The sequence below is a fragment of the Rhinolophus hipposideros genome (assembly GCF_964194185.1).
Source record: "Rhinolophus hipposideros genome assembly, chromosome: 14".
NCBI lineage: Eukaryota > Metazoa > Chordata > Mammalia > Chiroptera > Rhinolophidae > Rhinolophus > Rhinolophus hipposideros.
Window position 1 is genome coordinate 55,564,186 of NC_138060.1, and position 18,157 is coordinate 55,582,342.

At 45.0% G+C, this 18,157-nt stretch overlaps 1 protein-coding gene across 7 annotated transcripts in view; it reads left to right on the top strand.

Annotated features, from left to right (window-relative positions):
• Positions 1 to 17,709, top strand: part of MYRIP (myosin VIIA and Rab interacting protein) — a 227,163-nt gene extending 209,454 nt beyond the window's left edge. For all 7 annotated transcript variants that reach the window (XM_081072743.1, XM_081072748.1, XM_081072747.1 and 4 more), the window contains 6 exons: positions 1,968 to 2,162; positions 7,618 to 7,779; positions 10,582 to 10,686; positions 10,798 to 10,858; positions 12,126 to 12,244; positions 15,600 to 17,709. In XM_081072743.1, coding sequence (XP_080928869.1) covers positions 1,968 to 2,162; positions 7,618 to 7,779; positions 10,582 to 10,686; positions 10,798 to 10,858; positions 12,126 to 12,244; positions 15,600 to 15,632 — 675 coding nt within the window. In that variant the 3' untranslated portion in view covers positions 15,633 to 17,709. The remainder of the gene's footprint in view (positions 1 to 1,967; positions 2,163 to 7,617; positions 7,780 to 10,581; positions 10,687 to 10,797; positions 10,859 to 12,125; positions 12,245 to 15,599) is intronic.
• Positions 17,710 to 18,157: the final 448 nt, after the last annotated feature.

Below are 18,157 nucleotides of genomic sequence, written 5' to 3' on the forward strand. Positions count from 1 at the left end.
TCACATATAAAACATAGCCTTTTCTAAAATAGATGTAAGCAAACAGTGGTAACTGTTTCATGCCCATCATTTTGAACCCAATTCATGTCCAAAATCTGCCATGTCGAGACCCAGGGTCCTGGATAGTGGGGGACAGCCTTTGAAAGTTTTTCCTACGGTGAAGAGTTGGCCCTGGCTGCTGCCTTGGAGAATGCCCTTGTTCGGGTGGGTCTGTGTCATCTTCCCTTCACCTCTTCTCCTGATATCTCAACCCCCCTTCTTTTTCTTTTGGTTTGTAACAAAGTCTCTTGAATCAAAAGGAGAAAAACTGTTGGGTCAGTCAAACAGCTGTCGTGACGCAGACAGGCTGGAGAGGAGCCCACTGAGCACATGTGCCCTAACTTTAGGATGGATTGACAGGTATGAGACCATGTGCCTCAGCATGGAAGCCCAGAGCCAGCTTCTAGGCTGTTGGATGCAGTCACCGACTTGTCACTTAGACACTTTGATTCCCTAGTGAAGTGGGAGGGCTACAGACAACATCCTCAAGTGAGATAAAACCTACAGCAGAATCTACCTGGAGAAACAAACTTTGCAACATCAAACCGTAGCTGTCATTAATATGTTAGCCCAGTACCAAAGGCATTCAAATTCTGTGTTTTCTTGGAACATTTTACTGGTCAAAACAAACAACAAAACAAACAAAAAAATATGTGTGTGGGCAATATTTGACTTCCAATTTATAAACCCTGTGATGAGGTAAATAAAATTGATTGTAGATGGAAATCATTACTGCCAAGCAACTTTGATCTTCAGTGTATTGGTTGGTGCTATATGCTCAGGTGAACTCAGAGATGCAGATAATTCTTTATGGTTGAAGATTTTCTGCTCCATTAATGACCTTGGCCCAGAGCTGGACGAATTGTAATTTTGAGCCATGAATGAATGTAGAAGCTAGAAGTGACTTGTGTCAGGAATATGTTCAGCCACAAGGAGCAGAAAATTCGGCCAACAGTGGCTTCAACAGATAGGGAATTATTTTTCTCGGGTAACAAGATGTTCAGAGGCAGGTGGTAACTCACAGTGGTTGAATTGATCCGCTGGTTGAGCTATCTGGGTCTTTCTGATCCACCTTACTCCGAAGTTTGGTATTCACCCTCACTTTTGTCATAACTGCACATCTATAATCAAGGAAGGAAGAGGAAGGGAAGGGGAGGAGCATCAACTGCATCTATTCACCTGGTAGGAAAAGAAAAGCTTTTCTGGAAACCCCTCAGTAGGCTTTCCCTTCAGGCTCACTAGTCAGAACTATGTCACATGACTGCCGCTAGCAGCAAGGGAAGCGGGAAAATAGAGTTTTTCTGTTCAGCATCTATAGCAGAGGACAGCAAGGGCGAATGGGCCTGAGAATAAGTGTGTGTGAGCTAACGCACAGTGGCTAGCAAGGCACTGCAGAGAAACTCTTTTCCAATACTCGCATTGTACAGACGACCAAACTGAGTTACAGAAATGGGAAGTAGCTTGGCCAAGGTCCCGTAACTAGATGAAGTTAGAGCCAGATCCAGAGCCCAGGTCTCCTAACTCGCAGTCCAGAAAACTACCCACTGGACCACGCCGTAGATGTGGTTTGACATTGTCTGTGTCTGAAGCTCCGTTGAAGTAGAATACCATCCAGAAAAAGAGGTGATGGATATAAAACTCTCAGCAGTGGGCAGAGGACACAGTAGCTTCCCTTGGACCTCTCCTTCCTCCCTCCCTAAGAATCTGAAATAATTCAGCGTGAGTCACGGAAGCTAGGCCAAGTCAAATCTGGCCGCCTCTGAGTTTCCCCTGCTGTGTTTGCCTTCTCATTCCTTCAGCACATTGATGTTTGTGTGTGTCATCATGGAAGTGATCACACGATGAGCACCATGATGGTGTAGAATTTCCATGTCTTGGTTAATGTGCTGTTCTTGTCTTCTGTCTCCTTCTGTTATTGGACCAAACAGAAGTTTTCTGCTGTTTCTCTCTGCAACATCTCCACAGAAGTGCTGAAAGTCATCAACGCCACGGAGGAATTGATAGCAGAGTCTACAGGGCCCTGGCAGTTCCCACCTGTCCTACCTGACAGAGAGAAAGGGACATTTCCTCTTGGGACAGACCAAGTGAGACTGGATGAGCAGCTGACTTCCCTTGAAGAGAATGTAAGTCAGTGTCCCATCTAGAGCAAACGTGCAACAGAAGCAGATAAAATCGTAACACATCTCACAGAGTACAAAGTCACAGACATACCACCACCCTAACAAATACATTCTCGGAAAGGGTCTTAGGCTGGGTTCCCAGAAGCAGATCCTGAGATGAGGGTTTGTGTGCAAGCGATTTATTAGGGAAGTGTTCCCAGGGGTGGCTGGTAAGGGAGTGGAGAAAGAAAGAGAGATGGAGGAAATGAGACAAAGGTATGATCTTAGACAAAGAGTAACTTCAACCTGATCCTGCAGGGAGCTCTGGAATATAAGCTGCCTCTCAGAGTTGTCCTGCTGGCCCTTACCCCAGCCAGCAGGCACTTCAGGCTGTCTGCACGCAGGCAGGGAGCCCACAGGGGCCCAACGGCAGTCTTCTGTATAGAGTTGAACTGTTGGGAAGAAAAGCACACTGAAGCTGGGGGGGCAGGGGTGCAGGGAGGTGAGTATACAGAAACTATAACCAGGGTCTGTGGGGATCCAGGTGAAACATCACCAATGACACGGTAGGAAATGAGGGTGGTTGCCCATAGAACAGAGGTTACTACAGCTGGTCTGTCTCGCTTCATAGGTATGACCTCTGGCAGTGGAGTTTTCTAGCCTTCTGACTTGTGAGGAAAAAAGAATGTAATAGAATCTTACATATAAATATCCGCAACCGTCGTTAAGTGTATCCGTAAAGATCCTATGAGAATTTTCCAACAACGCAGCCCATGGGCGACACAGAGCGGTGTGGACATTAGCCACTCAGGCCATCGTCACCATCTCCAGTTGGCATAGTCCTGCCCACAAAACTGTATTAAGTCAGGCGATTCCATCTTTCCAGACCCAGCAGAATCAACCCTGATTTGGGGGTCGCCCTAATGAATGCCATTCTCAGAAATCAGGAACTGTTATTCGAGGAAATGTTTGCTAAAAGTTGAAACAACACATCAAAGTAACTTGAAGTTTTTTAAAAAGTCAGTATTTCTCTCACTTTAAAAGTTGAATAGTCTTTCCCTTTGGATCCCCATTAAACCTAAACATATGTCTGACCTCTTTCCTCACTTTGCCGTCCTTTCTGTTTTGGCTCCCCTTAGATCTGCACCACTGCTATTTAGGGTTAGATGATTCTCTGCTATGAAGGGCTGTCCTGTAGGTTGTAGGATATTTAGCAACACAGCTGGTCTCTACCCAACACTAGCTGCCAGGAACAGCACTCTCCTCATTCTGCCAATCAAAAAAATGTCTCCAGACTTTGTCAGATGTTGGAGGGGGATGCTGTGGGGAGACAGGGGCACAGTTACCCCCAGGTTGGAAACCAAAGTCATAAATTCCTGCAGAACAGGGCCTGCCGGCTTTCCTATCTGTAGCCTTGGCCAGAGCGTGACCATTCTCAGAGGAGATGCTCAAAGAATGCTTACCTGACTTATGGTCACATCAGATGAAGGAAGTGCTTTTTCTAAAGGAAGACATGTTTTACTTCTAATGTGCAGGGTCTGTGTCCCTTAAGTATGTCAATAACACAGTTCTTTCAGAGCTGGTAGTCTGAAAATGGCCCCACGCAGAATTGAAAAGGTTAAGATAAAGATATGGTTCTAAGGAATGGGGTGCTTTTTTTAAAAAAAAAAAGTATGGTATCCAAAAAACTAACAATGTGTGAAGTAACCCAAATTTAAATGACAACGGTCAGGTCCCATGGCACACACACTGAAAGCAAAGAGAGCGTGCCTTTCTCTCCCCACCCCCTGAAAAGAGCATGTTGAAAAACGGCCTTTTGTCGAGTGTTCATTTTGTAAGAGCCTTTGATTGTACAGTATGTTTCTTTTCTTGGGTTTGTTAACACTTTCAGTTTGAAATACATCCACTTAACCCACTGATTCAAAATGTCACTAACCCCAGTGGGGACACATGCTGAAAGGCCGGCTGGGGTTTGCCATTCACTGCGCCCCTGTCCATCACCTCTGAGATGCTTCCCCTGTCCCCAAAGAGTTAACCATCTTCTTCCTCCTTCCCTTCCCCCGCTCCAGCTTTTCAAGTTTCACCTCAGGAGAAACTCCATCTATGTTCCTTTGAAGTCTGTGGATTTTTGAGTCAGAGAAGGGGTGACTCTTCTCTTTATCTCTTTAGTTCACCAGATCACAGAGCCTGGGCAGGTGGCTTCGCTCTGTGGTTTCCAGGATGGAATTCATTTGAGTGGCGGGAGAAGGGCACGGCTGATTCTTCAGCTGGCCTCTGGGTGCAGCTGATTTAATTAAACCGCGCCTTTTGTCTGTCTGTTCTGCTGCTCATTGCTCCGCTGCCTTTCTCCTTTGTGCTGGAACCAGGGACCGTCAGAAATAGAAATGGCGACACTTTCTCGCCTTCTGAACGTCGGCTACTGCAGATCAGGACTGAGTTGAAAGAGAACATTTGCTTGAGAAAGTTTCGCCTTTAAAAATACCTCTGAAGGCTTCAGAGCTACATGAGATAAAAATGTCACATTCATATGTTGGATCTCCTGTTTTCATAAACTGCCTTGTTCATCCACTTAATTAGAGGAAGGCATGGGGATTTCAGAATTCCCTTAGTCTCTCAGGTTTGATGCATCTCACCTGCTCCTGGAGTTCTTGTGTCCTGGAAAGACGGGGGGAACCGCGGGCCAGACCCAGCTTCCCCTGCACACATAATGGGGACTCAGTTCCTTGGATTGAATGCCTGGGTCTCTTGGTGACGCTCTTGCTGAGAGCTGTGAAGCATAGGATTCTGTTGGACCTGTTGGGGTCCGGCTGGGCGAGGAATTTCAGGAAAGGACAATTAGCTGAGGTGTGGACAAGGTTAAGGGATACGGCAGCACCCAGAGAGTGGCAGTAGGAGGAGCGGTCGCCACCCCTGGGCAGTGTAGCCCAAGAACTGGAGCCTGGACGAACACCCCTAGTGGTGTCTGTCACCATGGAGCCTAGCAGCTCCAAGAGAGCAGGGAACAAAGACTGTTTCTTCTCCTGTCTTTGATCTTCTGCTGGTGTTTCCCATTGGCCAAAACCATCCCAGCCAGCAAGGGAGGCTTGGTGATGAAGTTCATATAGGTCAGCCTCGCAGAGAACAGAACAGGGCAGAGAGGGTGGAAAATGGATCTCGGGGTCGGTAGAGGGCCCCTAGCGTGACCATTCTCAGACCTGTGGTGTTAATAGTAGGGTCCCACAAGTGCCACCTTGTGAATTTATGCAGGGTTGTGAGTGGAAGGGATGAGTCGGCCCCCTCACTCTCCCACCCCCATCTGAGGACCTTCCTCATGCTCATCTTTGCTAAATGACAGAGACAGCCTGGGGTACCCTGTAATTTCCAACCATAGAGGCAATGGAGAAACTGTCCCTGCTTCCCTTCTGTCTCTGCCCTGTAACTCTCAGCAGCACTAAATATGCTGCCATGTATTATACAACCAGTGGCTGCAGACACAGTGGAACTGCTCCGCCAGGAGCCCAGCTCGGCCGCAGAATCCAGGACCAGGCAGAGGCTGTGGTCCTCCTTCTCAAGGCCCTCGTACAACACCCACAGCATAGGAGAAGATGTCGTACTTGTCATACCTGTGGGGGTGGTCACGGCCACTCAGGTGGTTCTCTGTCCTCAGAGAGCAAGCAAAGAAATACTACCAGTTGCTGCCTAACTAAATAAAGTGCATTTCATGGAGGCCAAGTCCAACAAGATTCTCTAAGAGCAAATAAGTTTGAGGACTCTGTATACTCTTTCTAGGAAAATTGGGATTCCTATTAGCACATTAAAGACTCCGAGAAGTCCTGCTTAATTCTCTTTATTTCCGGGGCTTTGACCACAAAGCCCTGCCTGAGTGGCACACCTATGCTCAGCCCTTGAACCACATGAGAACCGCTAGTTGAACCAGGAGCCAGTTCATGGGGCCCTAGGCAGCAGTGAGTAGGGTTTGCAGACGCTGTGGATGACTCAGACATGTCTGGGCACAGTTCTCACCAACAGTGGACACTTGCTAAGCAAGCAATTCCAGGTTCGTGGTTTTCAATGGGTTATTTTTTAAGGCTAGAATAACACTTTCATTAGATAGCATGGTAACCTTTGTTATTTCAGCCCAGCAACACAGACAATGCCACGTCGATCTGTAACCGCAATGACTCTGGCCCCTGGATGTCAAAGTTCAAAATGTAAAATGTCCTCACATCGCAGCTGAGATTCAGTCTCACAGTATCACAGGGCAGGGCGGACAGAGGCATGGAGTCCGGCATCCGCCCTCCCGAGGCCGCATCACAGGTCCGCCACGTCCCAGCCGTGAGACCTGGAGAAACCCCTGAATCTCTAGGGTACAAGGTTCTCATCTTTAATATGGTGATTAGAAGGGTGCGTCCCTCCGTGGGTGTCGTGGGCATTCAATGAGATAAGTCACGTAACGGCCTGGGCTCAGCACCTGGCTCAGAAAATGGGTGTCGTCGTCATCACCCTCGTTGCCATCACTGTCGTCCTCCTGTTCTTGTGGCGCCATCACCTTGGTTGTAAGATCCTGTTCAGCTGGTGTCAGTGCCAAACGGCTGAAGCTCCCCTATTGCCAGGAAAGCAGGCTTTTACGGAACACAAAGTGAAGGATGAACGTTCTGGCATGGCTGAGGGCTTGCAGCTCTTTCATATTGCTTTGCTTTGTCAGAGGAAACGGAGCACATTCGCAGAGACCATGCTGAAGACAAAACCACCAGGAGCTACGGTAGTAAGCTGCTACAGCCATAAGGTGTGATGACGTTGAGCTTTGTGTGTTTCTGGAAGAAAATCAAGGTTCCAAGGTTCTGAGACCAAAGTTATGTTGGTCAAGTAATGTTTAACTGTTGCCACACTCACATTATTCCATTCAAATAACAATTCCAAATTGTGTTTCATTGTGCAAAACTGTAAGTTTATATTCAAAATTATCTTATCAAAATAAATTCACCTTTTTTGGGTGTAGCAAAAGTATAATATCCAAACTCAAGACTGTCCTGACAGTCATTCTCCCCTCCCCTCCCCTTCTTCTCCTTCTTCTCTTTCTCCTCCTCCTCGTTCTTCCTTCTTCTTCTCCTTCTCCTTCTTCCTTCTCCCTTCTCCCTTCTCCCTTCTCCCTTCTTCCTCCTCCTCCTCCTCCTCCTCCTCCTCCTCCTCCTCCTCCTCCTCCTCCTCCTTCTTCTTCTTCTCTCTCTCTCTCTCTCTCTCTCTCTCTCTCTCTCTCTCTCTCTCTCTCCCCCCCCCTCAATTTACAAATTGTTTTTCCTTTGCAGGAAAGTGGGGTGGGGGTTAAGGGGGTGGCAAGACCTCATGCCACCATTTAAGTGCAAAGGATGTTTGTACACGGGGGCATTCCCTGTCCTTTACCCTCTGTGTTGAGTCTAGTTCTCTCCCATTCCCTTGAGTTACCGAGGTCCCCTGTAAAGGCCCCTCCAGACCTGAGCTCAAGGCCGTGCCTTCCCTACAGGTGTACCTGGTGGCAGGCACAGTGTACGGACTGGAAGGCCAACTGAACGAGCTGGAAGATGCTGCCCGCTGCATCCACAGTGGCAGTGATGAGACAGAACTGGCAGATTTGGAGGACCAGGTGGCCACAGCTGCAGCCCAGGTCCACCATGCTGAGCTCCAGGTAAGGCCCCTCCTCTCTGCCCAGATGGGGCCCCACCGGGCAAAAGGCCAGGGCACTGCATCTTCCGCCAGAATCGCTTCAAAGCCCTTGTAGCTACCAGTTTACACCCTCGCCAGCACAGTCGCATGGACGTGGTCCTTCGGGGGAAGAGTCCAGCAAATCTTCCTTTTTGAAAGTGCTGACTTCCTTTCTCTACATTAGAGCCTTGATAATATATCAGACTTCTCTTGAAAACCTATGCGGCGTTCCTCTTTGACACATCTCTTTCCCATAGGTACGTCTCTTTGCTCTCTAGGTTCCCATTCCACCCAAAACCACCCTCCCCTAACCTTTATCACACTGTTGATTATTGAATGCCAGTTTCCCCCACTACGGACCAAAAGCTCCGTGAGCACAGGGCTGTAGCTGTCTGGCTTACCGCAGTAACTCCAGTGCCTGGCGCAATACCTGACACAGGTGTGGCACTCAAGAAAAATGGAAAATAAAATAAAAATGGGAGAAATAAATGAAAATTGGAAGCATAACTTTCTCAGACCAACACTGTGCATGACTTACAGCTGCTTCAGAACAGATCACTATATGGTTTATAACTTTGTGAAGATGCCTGCTTGCAGTTTTCACGGACAGTCCTTTGGGCTCTGACTCTGGATCGGAATTGACTGTGGACTAAGCCACTGATTCTTAAACTGGGGTCCGTGGAGATATATATTGAGGAACCCATGAGAAATGCCGGTCTCGGCAGCAGAAGCTCAGTGTAGACCTCTGGGCCCTGCATCTTAGAACTGCCCAATTGAGGGCAATAGAAACACCTTTGGACAGAGCTGACAATCGTGGGTGATGATTATTTTTTTTCTTTTTAAGAAAACTTTGTATTATGGAAATTTTCAACTGATGATTATGTTTTTAAATAAACATTTTCATTGTAAAGAGTCAAAAATCACAACCACCACTGACATCATTAAGCTCGCTTACGAATGTGCAGGCACCGAGTCTGCACTCCGCGATGGGTTAATGCTGCACACTAGGAATGGTCTCGTTGGCTCTGTTGACTATTTATTATCAGCCAGAATGGCTGAAGAGCACTTCTCAAATAAAAATAATTTTCCATAAATGCCACCCCTTCTTATTCCAGAGCCTGGCAGTCCGAAAATCAGGAGGTCAGCATCTTGTTCTCCCCATGGACCTGTCTCCCAGGGCTGTCTGAGCAAGGCCTTCGATCAAAACTACTTCCAAAAAGAATGTGGGCAGCTCATCCACACCAGTAGCAAACAACTGATAACAGTGTAGCCTGCAATCTTTCTCAGAGTCTTACACAATTTATTGGACTATAAACCAAATGAATGCAGCTCTCAGTGTGAAATTTGAGGAGTTAAAACAGGAAGGCATCTGGGGGCTGGGGAGCGGCAGGGGCTGCACAGTGGCCCCTTCTAGGGGCTGCTGCTGGGCAGCTGTCCATGCATTCTTCCACCAGCTGCCACACTCTTGATTGTACCTACTCCCTCTTCCTTGTCTGACCAAGACCACCACTCTTTGGGGATAGGGGGATCATCTCCCATATCTGCTGACTTTTCAGTCCTCTCTGTACTTCCCATAGTGCCTATCCCAGGAGGCTTTGTCCAAAGAAGCCATCAGTACATTACAGCAGACTTAGAGCTGGTCCTGAGCAGCACAAAATAGTTGAGGGATGGAGAAGCAATAGAGACCTCGGGGTAGAGCACACACATTGGCTGCTGGGCCTGCTTTCAGGTTACTTGTTTTATGCCCCAGCACCACTCCGTCTGCACCATGTCAGCATGACAGCTGTGATCCCCGCTCTCTCCTCAACTCTCCCAGCCTTCTCCTGCCTCTTCCAGTGTCCCCCACTCCAGCCTTGGCAAGGCCTCTGAGAACGTGGCAAAGTGGCAAGAGCATGAGCACTGGCATCAATTCCAAGGTCTGCGCCAGACCAGCTGTGAGATGTGGGGTATACTACTTTTCCTTCTGAGCCACGGTTTCCTCATCTATAAAACCAAGAGAATGGTACCTCGGTCACCAGATAATGAAGGAATTCATGAACAAAGCATGAATGAGCTCATGTATATTCACAGCACTTAGCATGGCGACTTGGCATGGCCCTTAGTAATGCCCTTCTCTAAGAACAGGGACTGTGTCTGCTTCATCCCTGGGACAGGGATGGACCAGGGTTCTTTCTGGGCACTGAGTGGGCTCTTGCTCTCTATATCTGTTTTAAGACACTGTTGGAAGGAAATCTGAGCTCCTTCTGACCTTCCAGTGTTACACTTAAGAAAACTGATACCCAGAGAGAAGAAGGAGTTTCTCAAGGCCACTTGGCCTCTTAATAGAGGAAATGGACTTGAACCAGGGGCTGCTAGGCCTCCCTTCTAAAACCTGGTGTTGTGGTTTGGAATTCATATGTCATGGAAGAATGAAGCAGGACCCGTAAATCATACTCGCCTTACAAAGCTCACATCGGGCGTTGCCTCCCATGCCAGCCTTCCCTGATCACCTCTCCCTGTGCTGAGCCTCATTCCCACTGTGCCTTAGGCTCCCCTTTATCCCTAGAGATACTCTGACATGGGTGACATGCTCTAGAGCTACCAACTAGACATTTAAATGGACAAAGAAGGGCCTGTGTTTTATTTCCTCGCTACGGCATTCGATAGAGAAGTGCTTGGTAGAAGCTGAATGAAGGAGCGAGCGTACATCAAAGCAAATTTGTTCTTTATAGGTTCATAATGCTTTTAACAAAGACTCCCCTCCTGTGCTCTCTCCCTACTGATTCTGTCTTTCTGCTACATGAAGATCTCTGACATCGAGAGCCGGATCTCAGCCCTGACCATTGCAGGATTAAACATAGCGCCCTGTGTGCGTCTCACACGAAAACGAGATCAGAAGCAAAGAAACCAGGTGCGTCCCTCCCTCACTCCCGCTGTGGAAATTTTGCACAGCCTGGAAATTTTAGAAGATAAAATGTTTTCGGTTTTGAGAGGTGTGTTGATTGCTGCGTTCTGTTTGTAGGTACAAACTATAGACACATCAAGGCAGCAGAGGAGGAAACTGCCCGCGCCACCAGTGAAAGGTATGCTTAATTAAAACCACAGAGCTGCTGGAGAATTAAGCCTGACTCATTTACTTTGGGTAACTCAGTGGTCTGAGTTTGAGGACCAGATCTGCTGGGGAGTTCTCACCCAGAATCGCTCCTGGGGAGAGTCTGTCTTCACTTGTATCCCCCCAAGAAGCAGACCCTGGGACAAGGACGTGAGTGCAAGTAGTTTATTTAGGAGGTAGTTCCAAGAAGCACTGGTGGGAAAGAGAGAAATGATTCAGGGAAGGAAATTAATCCAATATGAGATGCTAAATAGGGATGGGAATTTCTGGGAGACAGTATTGACTGCACTGCAGTTTCCTGCCCAAAGAGTAAAAAGATGAGGTATTTCAGCTCTCATCCATCATGGCCGAAGGTTCCTCCTGTGGGGTACTTCTGACCTGCCCCATGCATGGGCAACAGAGTGGCAGTGCTTGCAGGAGGATGCTGTCAGAATGGGCTGGCATAGTGACTGTCAGGGAGGTATGGGCAGGGCACCAAAAGCATCTAACAGAGTGCCCACCCTAGAAGGGATGTCGGTGATGCCAGTGGCATCACCTTTATCCTGAGCCTTTTCAGGGATTTCCCTGGATTTGGAAGCTACATCATGATGATGCCAAACTAGAAATTTAGATCCACACATTAGAAGAGTAGAAAGTCAGACGATACCTACTTGAATCTTGGTTCCACCGTGTAATGTTCAATAGACTTTTATTGAATGCCTACTTTACATTCCACAAACACCTATACAATCAAAATTTATTACAGATTCATGATACCCTATTTGAAACCCTCGGGTCACTATGTGTTTCAGAATTTCCTGAGCATTAGAAAGGTGATATTGTGTATTTCATAACAGCCCCTGCCCCCTGGTGTCTGGGGCAGCAGCTGATAAACAGTATTCTTGCAGGAAAACACGAGACTGTTCCCACTCGGTGGGATGGACGGGGACTTGAAATGGCCACACATCAGACCATGTTGGCTGCAAAGTTATAAATGTGAAGTTTTTAAAGCTTTTTCGATGTCAGAATTGCTTGGATTCTCTGCAAGCTACCTTGACCCAGAAAGCCACTAATGATTAATTTATTTGGTTCATTGTAAAAATAAACACAAAACAAAAAGATTCCACAGTCAGACATGTGGACCAGAATGAGATTCCAAGTCTAGAACAACAATCTGGGTGATCTGGACGCCTGGTCGTTCTTCCTTCACAATCAGTCCAGCTTCTAGGTAACACCTATTCCCATTTGTTTCCTTTTAGCTGAGAAAATGGAGGCATCTTCAGTGACTACCATTAAAACATTCAACCGCAACTTTATTCTCCAAGGCTCCTCGACAAACAGAGCTAAAGAAAGGAAAAACACCTCCAAGGATTTGACAGTAAGTGTCATCTCTGTCCCAATGCCCGCCACTTTCACCGTAGAGGGTCCCTCCATTCTATAGTCCTTCTTTCTATAGCTTCCCCCTCGGAGCCCCAAGAAGCATCCTTCCCGCAGGGTCTCGTGGTCTGTTGGTTGGGGGTGGTGGAGATCTAAAAGAAGTAATGATCACCATGCCTGGGTTTGCCATCCTCCACTCTCTCTCCAGCTCCTTGCAGGGACCAGGTTTGATACAAGAGAAATAAAAACCCATACACAGGAATGTAAGATCTGGTTGAGGTGTAAGAGTTTTTATTCTGTTTTTAAATCGTATTCACTCTTCCTTAAATTTCCTGTCAGCCATTTCTTACTTGTGTTCCCAAAAAAAGTCAGCAGCTGCCCCTAAAGGAGGCAAAGGAAGGACAGACGATAATCTGCATGGACTCTTGCTGTCATAGGGTTGTTTGGGTAAATACCACCACGTGTTTCAGCATGTTGGCAGATGCTTGGGGCTGCTGATGTGGGAGGAGGTGATCCAGCTAAACTGCCTCAGTGGTACCATTCGGCTCAGGGCAGACGGCATCTCGGGGCACAAGATGAAAGCAAGGACAAACTTACTCTGTTGCCTTTCATGCCTCACCTGTCACTCCTTTCCCCTTCCTCTTTTTCTTTGTCCCTGTCTGTCTCCAGAAGCACCAGGGAATGGCATAACGGTGGGCTTGCTGTTTTGAATTACAAATGACTGCATCTATTAGACACCATGCAGCCACGGCAACACCTCTGCCCGTTGGCTTTCCTTCATTGGTCAGCCGCTACCCCTGACCTTTCAAAGTCCAATTACCTTGTTCCTGTCCATTACTTCCAAGAGCTAAAGAGATTCGTTATTGCACTAAAGGGCCAGACCACGAGGGTCAGGGAGGGAATCTGTTATAAATCAGAGAGTTAAAAATAAATTACTACATTTCATAGAGCTAGAATGTAGATTGGTGGTTGCCAGAGGCTTTGGGAATGGGGAATAGGAAGAAACTGCCCAGTGGTTAAAAGGTTTTCCGTACAGTGATGGAAATGTTTGAAACTACAGAGAAGCGGTGGTGGCACAACATTGTGCATGGACTAAATGCCCCTGAATTGTTCACTCCAAAATGGTCCATTTTGTGGTATGTGAATTGCACCTCACTAAATTATTTTTTAAAAATAAATTACCTTTAAATAACACAGCACGGTTAAAAAATGAAAGAACAGACAATATTTACTAAAGAAATACAAACAAAAAAGGACAAAATATTACTTTCCAACAAAGTAGAATCCAAGCCAAGAAGCATTTAGCAAAAACAAGACAGGAGGGTGTTTTAATTTTGATAAAGGAAAATAGTCACTCATGAGCCTTTCTTGATTTCGCAAACAATAGAGCAATACCATTTATTGTGCTGTAGTTGGGGACTTTAAAATTCCCTTAATTAAGATAAGTATCCATACTTTACAGAGGATTCACTTTCTTTCCAACCATCAATGGACCGTTTATAAAAACTGATTTTATACCAGCTACAAAGGAAACCTCAATAAATTCCAAAACGTAGAAAGTATAAAGCTACCTTCTGTGACCCCAATGCCAAAAATCATCTAGAATGGCACACTGTTCCATAGAACTTTCTGAAATGATGGAAATGCTGTATATTTGGAGTGTCCAATATGGTAGCCACATGTAGCTATTAAGCACTTGAAATATAGCCTTGGAGGAACTGATTTTTAAATTTTTATTTAATTTTAATTAATCTTAATGTAAATAGCTACATGTAGATACAGTTTATAAATCGCCACAATGTATAAATAGCTGTAGTAAATACCACATTGAACAGGGCAAATCTAGAAAATTAGAACAAAAGTTAAAATAAACAGAAACCCTACTTGCATTTATAAAGCCCACATACACAACTATACATATACAGAAATGCACACTCACACATTTCCAAGGAACTATGAATTAAGGAGAAAAGCAAATCCACAGAGCATTTAGAAAATGAAAACATTACATAAATCAAAACAAATGGGAGACATATAAAACTACACTGAGTCAAATTCATTGTATTAAATATTTTATTCGCTAGTAAAGAAGAAGCAAAACTAATGAGCTAAACATTGAATTCCAGACATCAAAGATAAATGCAGAAACCAATTCATTAAAACCAGAAAATTGTAGACATGATCGTAAATCCAAGAGTTTGTTCTTTGGCAGAATAGAAAATAGAAAAATGCTATAAGCCCAATCAAGAAAAAATAAATAAAAATAAGAGATTATAATAGAGATAAAAAATGTTTTATTTAAACATGTAATTGGATATAAATCTCAAGTCTTAATTTTAATCAAATCAGAATATTAGTAAAAAGTGGCTTAAGAAATAAAATTTGTAAATTCACTAAACCTTCAAAAAAATGATTCTCTGGCCAAGTGGTTTTGCTGGTAACTTTTTAAGGAACAGTTAATTCCCAGACAAAATAAAATGTTCCAGAACATTAAAAAAAGAACAGAAAACTAAAAGATTCCTGTTAGAAAGCTACTATAATGCCAGCTCCCACAGCCTGACGTGGCTGTTAAGTATGTACACAGCTCCAGGTCCACTCACAGCCAGGCACACGCAGACACACAAACCACACACCAGGTGTACTTCTTCAGAGAGGTGAAGCGTACTAAATAAAATCTTAGCAAATTAAACACAGCACTAGCTTAAGTACTAAATCACCAGGTAAAAGTCACAGGAACGCCAGAGTACCTTTACTATCGAGATGCTGATGAATCGCTCACACCAGTAGTTCAATAAGGAAAGTCATTTCTCAATTTATCGTTTCATCCAATTCTCATAAAAATCTCAACGGGACTTCTTTAAAGTTCACACAGGAATAAATCAGAAAGAATAGACAAAAGCATTTTGGAAAGTTGGAGTGATCTTGTTGCCGGATGTTAGAACAAATTAAAAGCTGTAAAGGAATTGATGATGGATGGAATAGAACAAATAGCTCAGCTACAGATACAGGCACATCTGAAAACATGTTATATGATTTTTTTTTAAGCATTTGGAACTAGTAGGGAAACGGTATAGATTATTCTAAAAAACAAAAACAGCACTGTGCTTGGGAAACTGGCCAACGGGGTAGCAGTGGGAAGGGAATCCATCTGTCCTATTCCATGTACCACAATAAATTGCAGATGGATTCAATGCACAGGTAAAAAAATGTATCACTTTTTAAATATGGTGACACATTTATCTGGTCAATGAACGTGAATGCCTTTCATGATATTAAAAAAAAGTGGTAGATGTTTTGAATGGCGTGTCCTCACTTTTGCCAAGTGGCCCATGACGGTGCTGATTGTGTCGCCCCAGGAGCCCACTCTGGAGTCGGCTGTGATGTATTAGCGCCATGGAACTCCACTGCCAGTGACCCCACTGCCTCCGGCCGTACACAACAGTGCCTTGACCCAACAGCCATTGAATACTGTACGGATTTCCACCTGAGGAGGGAGTCTGGGGAGGCCGGTGCAGCAGCGCAAGGGCTGTCCTGATACCTCCCCAGAAAGCAGTCCCAGACGTCAGCGTGGAGGTCCCGCCCACTCTCTGCCTGAGGCTCCCCAGGGATCCAAGACAGAGAAAACCACCACGCTGGCTTCCAGCAGCAGCGCTCCCCATCCAAAAGATGCATCATTTCCCTGTTCGCTTTGCTACTGTGTGTCATCTTTCCGTCTTTTTTTTTTTTATCCTTTTGATTCAACTAGAATGACATGACAACAGTTTGTCCAAAGGAAAATGGTTGGGGTGGAGGGAAGGGAGATGGTATGATTTAATTCATCATCGATGCTTATTAATCTCTCCCTAGCGTCTTTGTCTTGCAAATGCTAAGGTGCAAATGACCTTGTAGTGAGTACTAGGGACTGTCAAATTTGGGGAGTGCTCAACCATCCCGGGTATAGGTCCCCCTTCAGCCACCTCCTTTCTGCTAAGCTCCCAGCCCACCACACCACCAGTCATTCCCATTGCTTTGCAATCACAAGCCACAGACTGAGAAGCTCTGACTCCCCATGTCCTTCCCAGGTCCATCTGAAACAATGGCTCATCGAGAATTTAGGTTCTTCCTTGGGCTCACTACCCACTCTGAAGGGGAGAGGGGCTTGAGAAAGCCCAGCCTTGATTTAACCTGAGGGCAATATCCAGAACCAAGGTGATGTGGGTTAGCAGTGATCCCGTCTAAATAAGCTTTAGGTACATGGATTATCGCAGACTATAACCACATGAGAACATGTTATCCTTCAAAATTTATTTCCCAATATCTATCCAGCAAAAGTAGAAAAATGACCTTCAAAGCAAAACAAAAAACAAAAAAATGGTTAAGGAACAGCCTTTGAAAACTTTACAGGTATGAAAAAGCAAGGACAAACTGTAAATTTAATGGACACGTGAGTTGACACTAACTCCACGTTTCCGGTCTCAAATGCATGACTTGAGTGTGTTTACAAAAGCAAATGGAACTGGAATTTCACTCAGTTAATTGAGCATTTGTAACCTTTTTTACTTCTCTTGGTACATATTCTGAATCTGAGGAAAAAGGCAAAGACAGGAGGCAAGGCAATAGTATGACTGATGTTTATTTTCATTTTAATCCTTACAGCAACCCTATTCAGTAAGTATTCCCATTTTTCAGGTTTGGAAACTGAGAGCCAGCGAGACTAATTTGCCAAAGGCACACCTTTATGCCAAGTATAGTTAGAATGGCTCGCAGGAGCCTCACTCTGTTATTTTCAATGTCCACGTTCTTTTGCTGCTCAGCACACTCCCAGAACTGATTTGCTGCTGAAATGGGTGTTACGATCCATTCCTGATGGGGGTCTACATATTGTCCAAGAACGCTTCTTGCTGATGCTGTGTATGTGTTATCCAACAGAAACGATGCCTTTGAAATAAAGTAAGTCTTTGGCTTTGTGTTCTGTTGGTGTGATTCAAAGAAAACAAATACAAATTTGAGAAACACAACAAAAGCGACCTGAATTCCAATTGGACGTTTCCTTTAAGAGGCATGAAAAGCAACTATTGTTGTGTTACAGTGTTAAAATATTCAGTTTTCCTTCACAAAAATGTGTACTGTGTAAGCCTTGCAAAAAAAAAAAAAAAAAGCCTGCTCTATGCCATTTGAATTTTTTATAAAGGTTTCCTTGTGCCAAATAAGTGCAAAGATTTAATTTACTATTAAAAATCATAAGCATATGTTATAATTCCAGAAGAATTATTTTGTCATCAAGTGATTTTGATCTCTAGTGTCAATATTTATATTTAGATTAATTTTTATAAATGAAAATATTTTAATGGTTTAAGAAAATGAGGACAGTGGGACCATATCTTTGATGACCTCTGAAAGTTATGCCTGCCTTCCTGTTATATGCACATTGCCAAGAATTACTGTCAAGAGAAATGATGAAGAAGTAAAAGTCATTTATGAAAATAATGTTTGTGGGTATGTGGTTTTTGGGGGTTTTGTTTGTGTGTTTGTTTGTTTTGGTTAGGAAAGACTGGGAGTGAGGAGGCCATAAGAAGAGAAGTCCATGGGTAGTCACTGGAGGGGCCAAGATTTAAAAACCACTGTTTTAAGGACCCGTGGTCCTTTCAGGGATACCTCTCACCTCTCCATTGCTGGTTCTCCTGAGAACAGAATTTCCCAGTGATCACCTCTACTGAGTGTTCACTCAGGTAGAACCAGCAGGTCTCCAAGTGGAGGTCAGTGTGATGTTGTCTCTTAGGGGACATTTTGATTGTCACATTGTGGGGGTAATGGGGGGGCAGGATGTGTACTACTGGCCTATAGCGGCTAGCAGCCAGAGACACTACTAAACATCCGACGGTACACAGGACAGCACCCACAACAAAGATTATCCAAGTCAAAATATCAGTAGTGC